This window comes from Triticum aestivum, chromosome 3A, assembly GCF_018294505.1.
Source record: "Triticum aestivum cultivar Chinese Spring chromosome 3A, IWGSC CS RefSeq v2.1, whole genome shotgun sequence".
Lineage (NCBI taxonomy): Eukaryota > Viridiplantae > Streptophyta > Magnoliopsida > Poales > Poaceae > Triticum > Triticum aestivum.
Window position 1 is genome coordinate 607,482,845 of NC_057800.1, and position 12,400 is coordinate 607,495,244.

The 12,400-nt window shown below is 41.9% G+C and overlaps 1 protein-coding gene across 1 annotated transcript; it reads left to right on the forward strand.

Annotated features, from left to right (window-relative positions):
* The first annotated feature begins 410 nt into the window (after positions 1-410).
* On the forward strand, positions 411-6,882 carry LOC123062547 (transcription factor MYB3R-2). Its single transcript, XM_044486101.1, has 9 exons — positions 411-665; positions 779-975; positions 2,423-2,474; positions 2,923-2,980; positions 3,437-3,531; positions 3,623-3,726; positions 3,894-4,022; positions 5,048-6,272; positions 6,397-6,882. The coding sequence occupies exons 2-8, from the start codon at positions 806-808 to the stop codon at positions 6,255-6,257; spliced, it is 1,818 nt and encodes a 605-aa protein (XP_044342036.1). The 5' UTR covers positions 411-665; positions 779-805; the 3' UTR covers positions 6,258-6,272; positions 6,397-6,882.
* Positions 6,883-12,400: the final 5,518 nt, after the last annotated feature.

Below are 12,400 nucleotides of genomic sequence, written 5' to 3' on the forward strand. Positions count from 1 at the left end.
CAGACGCTTCCTGATATTTCCTTAGAATCTCTTTCAAGGCCAACATATTTTCAGTGGATCCCTCAAGGAAGACAATACTATCGTCAGCAAACAGAAGATGTGTAACATGGGGGCCAGTTCTCCCAAAAGAAACACCCTTGATCAGCTTTTCCTCTTGCGCCTTTCTTAACAGAGCAGAAAAACCTTCAACACAAAACAGAAAAAGGTACGGCGATAACGGGTCCCCCTGCCTAAGTCCACGAGAGGGGACGAATCCTCTCGAGAGGCCTCCGTTGAGCTTTACAGAGAACCTTGCTGTAGTCTGAATAATATGTGATCTGATACGCAACAAACCGAGGGGCCGACTCGGGAAACGGCGCGGGCCAGTAGTAATTTATGCCGCCGTCGCCCGACCTCCTCCCTTCCCCCATCGCTTCAACGGGCGAGGTTTTTTGAAAGCGTCCTCTCTCTCCTCTCCATCAACAACTGCCCCCGACACCCAACGGCAGCCGTAGCGCGAGCGAGGAGAGGGGGGATAAAAAGCTCTGCTCTTTAACGCCCGCCCCTAGGGTTTCGAGCCACCGCGCGCCCTCGCTCCCTCCCTCCCTTCCCTTCGCGCCATCTCCCGCCCTCCCCCCGATCGGCTCGCCCCCTCCCGGATTCGATCCCCCGCCCCGCTCGATCTGGTACGCCTCGTTAGATTCGTGGGCTCGATCTGCCCGCGGCGGTTCCTTCTGCGGCTTTCTTGATCTGAACTTGTCCCTTCTTTCTTGTGGTGATTTCGCGCTGTTGCTGGCAGGTTCTCCTGGTGATGAGGGGGCGGTAGATGGGGGCCATGGCGGAGGAGGCGGAGCACGAGGGCTGCGTGGAGAACCGGCAGCCCCTCGCGGCGTCGAGCGAGTCGGTGTCCGAGGGCAGCAGCTATGGCGGCGCCGGTGCGCCCGCGCGGATGTCGCCGCCCGTGTCCGGCTCGGTGAATTCCGTCTCCGGTCTCAGGTGAGGAAGCTATCTCCTTGCTGCGCTTGATTGGCCCGACGACGGGAGGGATCTGGTTCGGTCGGTTGGGTTACCGTTAGCTTTACCTGGGTTCGATGATGCTTGCTCGGGTCGTGGTCCTGGCCCGGTGGGTGTTGGGGGTGAGAGGATTTGACCCTTTTTGTGGATTTGGTTGTGGGTTGTGGCTCTATCAGCGACAATTGCCTGGCTTGGTGAGCGCTTTGGCTGTAATTCTGCGAAAAGGCGGATTTTCTTGGTCAAGGAATGGCACAGGAGTGGTATTTGTGGCTGTTTGTGTCAAAAGATAGATTCTTCGGGGCAATCCATTAGGTTCTCGACGCATCCTGGGTTCTTATAGGTTCCATGAACTACTATGCCAGCATGCTGTCTTCATCCAGAGTTTCAAGCATGGCTTAAGCATGTTGTAGTGGTGAATTCCGTGTTAAACATGTTCTTCTTTGGCATGCTCTTGTTATTAAAGGTCCAGTCATTTGATTTGCTTGGCTTAGTTTAGTTTGTGACTTTGTGTAGATCGACGCAGTTTGCAAAAGATGCCTGCTTTGAGTGTGGAGTTAGTTTAACCATGGTCGTGGAGCCGTGCAATATTTGTTATCTTGATGGGAAGGTTTATTTGGGTTTTGTCATGGTTGCTGAGGTTTTAGACTTTTAGTAGCTTTAGTATTAGTATCCCCGGCTTGTATAACTGGAGATACTGTTTAGTTGTGCTCAGGCAGCAGTTGTTTAACAAGATAAGGATGTATTTTATTTTATTTGCTTTACTAGCTGCATGGTTTTAGTAGTTGCAGTCACCGATACCCTATATTGCTAAGCAAGTCTTGTATTGGAAATCTTTATTGATTGAAATGTGCTCTGGAACAGTTTCCATGATTGAGCGCTGATAAAGCTTCCTAGCTTTTGGTATGAATTGAATGATGCGTGTTCATAGCTGAGGGCATTCATTTGTGTTGTTTGTGGTGATCACAAAATCTGCTGCCCTGGGTCACTCAGGCATCAAAAACTGGTTCCCATGATACTTGTATGCTAGATTTTACTGGGTATACCGTATATCTCAACCAGAATATTCAGGATCCTGGCATCTTTAAGGTTCCAGGTAGGATGTGAGTGTTCATCTATGGGAAATTTATATTTAGCATATTGTTCATGAGAATCAAATACCTGCAAATTTATAAAGATAAAAGGCTCCACAGGGGCGATTCACATGGTAGGACTAGCAGTACATTAGTTAGCGTCCCTGTTTCAGGTGCACACCACACGGCTTCCTTATGTAGTCCTCTTCTGCAAAAACCACATTTTTGTTGTTATTGTATGCTAGTGTATATCTGCAGATTGTGCTTCATATCCATCTTGGACTAGTATGGTGTTCCTTATTACCTTGAACTGACAATATTTCACCTTAATTTTGCTGACAAAAACTTACTTATATTAGGCGAACAAGTGGGCCTATAAGGAGAGCGAAGGGTGGCTGGACATCACAAGAGGTAACTATCTCACTTTCTCTGTTACTACATGCAATGCAAAACCATATTCATAGTCCAGTATTCATAATGTATACTCCCTCCGTCCGGTAAAGCTTGTCCCTCAAATGGATGTATCTAGCACCAAGTTAGTGCTAGATACATCCATTTGATGAACAAGCTTGGGACAAGTTTTTTCGGACGGAGGGAGTATATGCCAATGTACAATATTATATAGTTTGGTTTGTATATCTAATTTATCTATCTAGTGCAAAAAAAGTCAGCTGTAATCATCCAGTGCGTAATTTTTTCAATCAATTTGCCATGTCTGTCATTCTTGGTCTTGCTATTGGAAGACTAGATTTTTATATCGCGAGAAATTCTCCATTTTTCCTATTGAAAAGTATTTTTACTGTTTGATTCCAACACACATGTGGATTTCTGCTAATTTGGCATCAACAAATGACAACAGGATGAAACATTGCGGAAGGCAGTTGAGACTTTCAATGGTAGAAGCTGGAAGAAAATAGGTTTGCCTCTTCTTTGCTCTGTACCAACTCATATGCTCAGGTCTCCTTGCATTTGTAAATTGCTATTTATATTTGCTGTCATTTGCAGTATGACGTTGTACCAAACATGATGGACTTTGAAATAAGTTTTTACATTGTCCATTCTGTATAATACCTCAAAAAGGGGCTAAACTGTTAGTGACTTTTTCCACTGGTGTGGGGCCCTGTTGCATCTTACATATTTGCAGCATCATTTGAGGAAAAAGGGTAGCAGAAATTAAGAGTAGTTACTGGTGCTCTTATAGTTCTTTCGACCAGTTGTTTAATGCTGAAGCAGGATATTGGTTACCTTATGAATGCATATCCCACATTTTAGTTAGTTATATAGTAATATAGTAATGTCATACTTCTTTGGACGTTGTTCTGTATATGCAAGTGTGGTGAGCTCACTTGTTGTGTCACTATCTACCTACACAGCTGAATTCTTTCCGGATAGGACAGAGGTACAATGTTTACATCGATGGCAGAAGGTTCTTAACCCTGAACTCATCAAAGGTCCTTGGACTCAAGAGGTTTGTCTCTGCACTCCTGACTTTGCTTGAAAAAAAAGGCTTTTGCACATTTATCGTTATATTTACATATTTATGATATTTTTTTCTACAGGAAGATGATAAAATTATTGATCTTGTAAAGAAGTATGGACCAACAAAATGGTCCGTCATTGCAAGGTCACTACCTGGACGTATAGGCAAGCAATGTCGAGAGAGGTATTCTTTTGATTGTTCTATTTTTATATGGTTTGCTGAAATGCATTCCCCCCTTTGTGCAAGACAAACGGGGGGAAGTTTGCTAATTCAGAAACATACTGGTTACATGCATAAAGAGCTGATTGGTAAATATGAAGCTGATTTTGAATTCATACAAAACATTTTAGGTGGCATAATCATCTGAATCCAGACATACGGAAAGATGCTTGGACTGCTGAGGAGGAACAGGCACTGATTAATGCCCATCGGGAATATGGGAATAAATGGGCAGAAATAGCAAAAGTTCTTCCTGGAAGGTACTGCCAAACAGCTTACATCCTGTTGGAATGTTTCCGCCTAAACCTAGCGGCATAATGTTGAAATGGCATTGAGTTGGTGCTAACAAACTATGCTATCTCATGACTTTAATTATTCAATGATCAATAATTATTTTAATAATTATTTTTTTGGGTTAACTTGCTATGTTGAACTTTTTAATATTGGATTCTTTTAAATAATTATTTTCAACCCTCTAGTGTTGGTTCTGATAAACAGAATTGCAGTTACAAGATTATGATAAATGGAATGGGTCTGCCAAATTTGAATAAATAATTGAATTCTCCAAAAACTAACTACAGGCTTCTGTAGCTGAATGATGATAAATCTGTAAGCACGCGTATTACTCATAATGCACACTTTTTTTTTTCCGACTGAACACTGTGAGGCAAAAGACTCTCAGTCCTTCATTAAAGAAACTGAGAGTCATACAAAAGTCTAAAAAGTAAATTACTGTACAAGGGCACTTACCTATTTACATAGTACTCCCTCCGTCCGGAAATACTTGTCATCAAAATGGATAAAAAGAGATGTATCTAGAACTAAAATATGTCTAGATACATCTTCTTTTATTCATTTTGATGACAAGTATTTTCGGACGGAGGGAGTACATAAATACAAAAGAGTACAACAATATGAACAGATTATGGCAAGGATTGGATCCAGGCCAGCAGAATGGGCTTCACAGTAGCTTTAAACCTGTGTGACAATAACGTTATATCATGAATAAATTTGCCTTTCCATGCTCCAAAGGATGCCCTTTCATGCCTGAAAATTCTTCCATTTCGAAGTAGCCAAATATTCCATTTCGAAGGAATGGACACTTATTTAGTTTGTTTGTTTTTGATTCTCTGTTTATAACTGTGCAAAGCTTTGTTATGGTCATCAACTCTTGATTGTTTCCTTATGAGTTGTGTCTTTACTGTCTGCGCCCTGTACACCTTAGTTTTCCTTCTTCACCTCACAAGATAATGTACTCGTGCTGATAGTATGCTGCTCTTTCCAGGACTGATAATTCTATAAAGAATCATTGGAATAGTTCTTTGAGAAAGAAGTTAGATGTCTATGGCACCAGAAATATTTTGGCAATTCCAAGACTAGTTGGTCATGATGACTTCAAGGATAAACAGAAGTCGTTGGCTTCTGAGGGCCATCTTGATCTGAACACAGTGCCCGGCATCACTTCAAAAAACCTGCCTGAAATAGCTCATCATTCTAATTTTAGCTCACATCTACAGTCATACAAACTGGATCATGCCAAGGACCGCTCAGGGTTCCTATCCATTTCTTTTTTACCAACTGTGCAGCCACTAACTTCTTATGAAGTGTCATCGGTGGTTAATGGCTCTGCTGTTACTTCAGCGGCACAAGGTCTGGAAAGTGATTCTGTTCGTGACAAGGGTTTGGAAATTATTTCTGTTCATGAGAAGGGACTCAAGGTTGATTCCACACTTGATACCCTGGGGGAACCTGATAGCACTCAGCTAGATGCTGTACCAGCTAAAGGTGAAGAATCATCTTTGAAGAATGATGCACAGTCTAGCCTTGGTCCTCTTTGTTACCAGATTCCTAACATGAATGATGTAGCCCCTGCCAGTTCCTCACTCATTTCTGAACATCAAACCGTGCACCAGACATCTGAGCATTGCAGGAATGGAGCACTATCCCCCAATGGTTGCACGACGCCAACGAAGGGAACAATGTCAGTCCAGTTAAGTGTTGATTCAATATTGAAGATTGCTGCTGACAGCTTCCCAGTCACCCCTTCAATATTAAGAAGAAGAAAACGAGAAAGACCGACACCTGCTAGTGATTTGAAGTTTAGTGAACCAAACACTGATAGCTTTTACACCCCTGCTGGGAAGCACCCTGCTACAGACACCCCAGAGTCATTTAGAACTGCATCCTTTCTGTCACTGGGTTCTCTTGATGGGCTATCGAGTTCTGCAAGGGGCTTTGATGTTTCACCTCCATACCGGATAAGGGCAAAGAGAATGTGTCTCACAAAATCTGTTGAGAAACAACTAGATTTTTCATCAAATGGATTGGGCACTTGTGGTTCTGAGGTCCTGAACTCACCTCAGCAGAATTCTCAAAGCACACATAGTTTGGGTGAAGCCTCAATAATGAAGGAAAAGGAACTTAACGGGCATGTTACCCAGCTGGAAACTTCAACCAAGAACATAACGTATACGACAAACATGGATGTAACCTAATCCTACATTGTGCAGGTATACCACCGCAGATATATTTAATATTGCACTCATGTAATGTGTTTTCTTTGATGCAGTGTTCACTTGGTTTTATGCTGATCATCAAACATGTGCATAATTGATTTTCTCCCTTGTCCTGTAGGAGCTGATGCCAATCTGATGAAGTATGACAGTAGAGCAGAAAGACCTTGAGAGCTCGCCGATGCGATCGGCTCTGGTGTATGTAGAATCAAACCAAAACGCATATCAAAGACAGCTCTTGGAGGAAAACGACTTGCGCAATTGGATCGAAGGACTGAACAGAGAAGGGCCAATGCATGCCCACCCTGCCATCTCTCTTAACAATGGGTGTACAAACACGGTCTTTAAATTTGATTTGATGGTGGCTCTATAGAAGATTTTACTTTGCTCGTTGCAGCTTGTATACTTAACAGATAGGAGTTCAGCTATAGAAGAAGCCCAACTGTAGAAAGATTTAAACCATAGAGCTAGTAACTCATAGCTGAATAAGTGTCTCATTGGAAGGGGTGTCTAGTTTGTTCTTCTCTTTGTAATAGTAATAATAATAATAGGGGTTGTTTTACTGTCTTCAATCTGGCAATTGTTTGTCGAGAAACTGTTTGCTTGATTTAAGGCGTCCCATGCTTTTCTCTGTGGCTTATGCTTCAGTGTTTCTTTGTGAGGATGAATATCTGGTAGATGCTTTTCCTTTTGCTTATGGAGGATGAATGTGGTTTCGCTAGTGATATGAATGAACACTTCATAGCTCAATGATATCTTCCTGGCCTCAATACTATTGATTGTACCTTCAGTGCCACGAATGAAAGGAGACGAACATGGAAACTTATTACACTCAAAAGCTAGTGTGAGTCATCATGTTTGGCTTTTATCTCCCCAAATTATTTATATTGTAATCAAGTCAGATTGACATGCTACCGTGGATATTATTTGAACATAATTTATGTTTTTGTTTACACCCAATTAGGTCACATCGTGTCATTGTCCGACCTGACTCCAAATCTCTTGCAAAATAAATTTCTACTCTTATAAAAAGCAGAGTTGGTGATTGTGCCTGTCATCCTACAATATAAGCCGTTCGATCTATATCTGACGGATAGGAAGAAAAGTATGACAATTGACCCACACTCTCCACATTTACAGATAAGGCCTTCCCTTGTTCATCTTTCTCTCCCAGAATATAAACTACTCATACAAATGCATCTTGATGTTCCGTCTAACGCACGAGCATCTTACTAGTTATTATTATATACTAGAAGAACGCCCGTGCGTTGCAACGGGGCCACATTAACTTTAAGAGTTTAATATCAGTTATGTTAATATTACATTTAATATTCTCATTCATATCAAGTGACATTGGCGACATTTTTTACCATCAAATTCTCACACACACTCTCTCCCTTCCTCTTCCTCACTCTCTCCCCCTCTACCTCTCTCTCTCTAACACACACATATCCATCTTATTAGGTACGGGATCATAATCCATCTATTTCAAACGCACACGCGCTAGTGCATAACAATATGGATTATGTGTATTATATTTGCCACCATAACTTATATTTCCCCGAGCCGCGTCTCTACAGAGCCGAGCTCCCGCCCGACCACCTCGCCGGCATCGAAGGGGAATGGATAAGGGTGACGCCCTGCCTCCCCTGCCATCATGGCCTCACTCCTCGACGCCCCCTCCCAGATCCACTTCTCCTCCTCGCTCGCTCGATCCCGTCGATCTGGACGAAGTCAGACGCCACGGCCACCATGACCGACCCCGTCCACACAGCCACTGCTTTCCCTGCAGGCTAGGAGCTTGTCGACGAGCTCCGAACTCCTCCGCTACTCCGTCTGCGCCAACGAGATCAAGTCCAGCACCCCCGCATTGATGTCGCTGCCGTCTTCCTCAACCTTCGGCCACCGTAACATTGCCGTTCGATCCGCGCCGCCCCGAGCTCCTGCTACCTCTTGAGCACTGCGTTGGTTTTCCCCGAAGAGGAAGGGATGATGCAACAAAGTAGCGTAAGTATTTCCCTCAGTTTTTGAGAACCAAGGTATCAATCCAGTAGGAGGCTACGCGCGAGTCCCTCGTACATGCACAAAACAAATAAATCCTCGCAACCAACGGGAATAGGGGTTGTCAATCCCTACACGGCCACTTACGAGAGTGAGATCTGATAGATATGATAAGATAATATTTTTGGTATTTTTGTGATAAAGATGCAAAGTAAAATAAAGGCAAAGTAAAGAGCAGAGAAAATAACTAATTAGTAGGAGATTAATATGATAAAGATAGACCCGGGGGCCATAGGTTTCACTAGTGGCTTCTCTCGAGAGCATAAGTATTCTACCGTGGGTGAACAAATTACTGTTGAGCAATTGATAGAATTGAGCATAGTTATGAGAATATCTAGGTATGATCATGTATATAGACATCACATCTAAGACAAGTAGACCGATTTCTGCCTGCATCTACTACTATTACTCTACTCATCGACCGCTATCCAGCATGCATCTAGAGTATTAAGTTAAAAATAGAGTAACGCCTTAAGCAAGATGACATGATGTAGAGGGATAGACTCATGCAATATGATGAAAACCCCATCTTGTTATCCTCGATGGCAACAATACAATACGTGCCTTGCTGCCCCTACTGTCACTGGGAAAGGACACCGCAAGATTGAACCCAAAGCTAAGCACTTCTCCCATTGCAAGAAAGATCAATCTAGTAGGCCAAACCAAACTGATAATTCAAAGAGACTTGCAAAGATAACCAATCATACATAAAAGAATTCAGAGAATATTCAAATATTGTTCATAGATAGACTTGATCATAAACCCACAATTCATCGGTCTCAACAAACACACCGCAAAAAGAAGATTACATTGAATAGTTCTCCACAAGAGAGGGGGAGAACATTGTATTGAGATCCAAAAAGAGAGAAGAAGCCATCTAGCTAATAACCATGGACCCGTAGGTCCGAGGTAAACTACTCACACTTCATCGGAGGGGCTATGGTGTTGATGTAGAAGCCCTCCGTGATCGATGCCCCCTTCGGCGGAGCTCCGGAACAGGCCCCAAGATGGGATCTCGTGGATACATAAAGTTGCGGTGGTGGAATTAGGTTTTTGGCTCCGTATCTGATCGTTTGGGGGTACGTTGGTATATATAGGAGGAAGGAGTACGTCGGTGGAGCAACAGGGGGCCCACGAGGGTGGAGGGCGCGCCTGGGGGGGGGGGGGGTAGGTGCGCCCCTACCTCGTGGCCTCCTCTTTTGTGTCTTGACGTAGGGTCCAAGTCTCCCGGGTCTTGTTCGTTGAGAAAATCACGTTTCCGAGGGTTTCATTCCGTTTGGACTCCGTTTGATATTCCTTTCCTTCGAAACCCTAAAACAGGCAAAAAACAACAATTCTGGGCCGGGCCTCCGGTTAATAGGTTAGTCCCAAAAATAATATAAAAGTGGATAATAAAGCCCAATAATGTCCAAAACAGTAGATAATATAGCATGGAGCAATCAAAAATTATAGATACGTTGGAGACGTATCAAGCATCCCCAAGCTTAATTCATGCTCGTCCTCGAGTAGGTAAATGATAAAAACAGAATTTTTGATGCGGAGTGCTACTTAGTATAATTTTAATGTAATTCTTCTTAATTATGGTATGAATATTCAGATCCGAAAGATTCAAGACAAAAGTTCATATTGACATAAAAATAATAATACTTCAAGCATACTAACAAAGCAATTATGTCTTCTCAAAATAACATGGCCAAAGAAAGTTCATCCCTACAAATCATATAGTTTAGTCATGCTCCATTTTCGTCACACAAGAATGCTCTCATCATGCACAACCCCGATGACAAGCCAAGTAATTGTTTCATACTTTAGTAATCTCAAACCTATAAACTTTCACGCAATATATGAGCACGAGCCATGGACATATCACTATGGGTGGAATAGAATATAATGAGGGGGGTTATGTGGAGAAGACAAAAAGGAGAAAGTCTCACATCAATGAGGCTAATCAATGGGCTAAGGAGATGCCCACCGATTGATGTTAATGCAAGGAGTAGGGATTGCCATGCAACGGATGCACTAGAGCTATAAATGTATGAAAGCTCAACAAAAGAAACTAAGTGGGTGTGCATCCAACTTGCTTGCTCACGAAGACCTAGGGCACTTGAGGAGGCCCATTGTTGGAATATACAAGCCAAGTTCTATAATGAAAATTCCCACTAGTATATGAAAGTGACAAAACAAGAGACTCTCTATCATGAAGATTACGATGCTACTTTGAAGCACAAGTGTGGCAAAGGATAGTAACATTGCCCCTTCTCTCTTTTTCTCTCATTTTTTGGGCCTTCTCTTTTTTATGGCCTTTCTCTTCCCCCCTTTTTTTTATAATTCCTCACTTGGGACAATGCTCTAAAAATTATGATCATCACACTTCTATTTATTTACAACTCAATGATTACAACTCGATACTAGAACAAAAGATGACTATATGAATGCCTCTGGCGGTGTACCGGGATATGCAATGGACCAAGAGCGACATGTATAAAAGAATTATGAACGGTGGCTTTGCCACAAATACTATGTCAACTACATGATCATGCTAAGCAATATGACAATAATGAATGTGTCATGATAAACGAAATGGTGGAAAGTTGCATGGTAATATATCTCGGAATGGCTATGGAAATGCCATAATAGGTAGGTATGGTGGCTGTTTTGAGGAAGATATAAGGAGGTTTATGTGTGAAAGAGCATATCATATCATGGGGTTTGGATGCACCGACGAAGTTTGCGCCAACTCTCAATGTGAGAAAGGGCAATGCACGGTACCGAAGAGGCTAGCAAGGATGGAAGGGTGAGAGTGCGTATAATCCATGGACTCAACATTAGTCATAAAGAACTCACATACTTATTGCAAAAATCTACAAGTCATCAAAAACCTCGGCACTATGCGCATGCTCCTAGGGGGATAGATTGGTAGGAAAAGACCATCGCTCGTCCCCGACCGCCACTCATAAGGAGGACAATCAAATAACACCTCATGTTTCAAATTTGTTACATAATGTTTACCATACGTGCATGCTACGGGACTTGCAAACTTCAACACAAGCATTTCTTAATTTCACAACTACTCAACTAGCATGACTTTGATATTATTACCTCCATATCTCAAAACAATCATCAAGCATCAAACTTCTCTTAGTATTCAAAACACTCATAAGAAAATTTTACTAATCTTGAATACCTAGCATATTAGGATTTTAAGCAAATTACAATGCTATTTAATACTCTCAAATTAATCTAAGTGAAGCATCAGAGATCAATAGTTTCTATAAAACAAATCCACCACCGCGCTCTAAAAGATATAAGTGAAGTACTAGAGCAAAACTATATAACTCAAAAGATATAAGCAAAGCACATAGAATATTCTAACAAATTTCAAATCATGTATGGCTCTCCCAAAAGGTGTGTACAACAAGGATGATTGTGGTAAACTAAAAAGTAAAGACTGAAATCATACAAGACGCTCCAAGCAAAACACATATCATGTGGCGAATAAAAATATAGCTCCAAGTAAAGTTACCGATAGAAGTAGACGAAAGAGGGATGCCTTCCGGGGCATCCCCAATCTTTGGCTTTTAGGTGTCCTTAGATTATATTGGGGGTGCCATGGTCATCCCCAAGCTTAGGCTCTTGCCACTCCTTGTTCCATAATCCATCAAATCTTTACCCAAAACTTGAAAACTTCACAACACAAAACTCAAAGTAGAAAATCTCGTGAGCTCCGTTAGCGAAAGAAAACAAAAGACCACTTCAAGGTATTGCAATGAACTAATTCTTTATTTATATTGGTGTTATACCTACTTTATTCCAACTTCTCCATGGTTTATAAACTATTTTACTAGCCATAGATTCATCAAAATAAGCAAGCAACACACGGAAAACAGAATCTGTCAAAAACAGAACAGTCTGTAGTAATATGTAGCTAGCGCAAGATCTGGAACCCCAAAAATTCTAAAATAAATTGCTGGACGTGAGGACTTTATATATTAATAATCTGCAAAAATAATTAACTAAATATCACTTTCCAAATAAAAATGGCAGTAGTTCTCGTGAGCACTAAA

Bases quoted from the DNA above. Each gene is read 5' to 3' on its own strand.
- LOC123062547 (XM_044486101.1), top strand. From the start codon at position 806: ATGGGGGCCATGGCGGAGGAGGCGGAGCACGAGGGCTGCGTGGAGAAC. The intron at 976-2,422 runs GTGAGGAAGCTA...TACTTATATTAG, and splicing joins AATTCCGTCTCCGGTCTCAG to GCGAACAAGTGGGCCTATAA. The intron at 2,475-2,922 runs GTAACTATCTCA...AAATGACAACAG, and splicing joins GTGGCTGGACATCACAAGAG to GATGAAACATTGCGGAAGGC.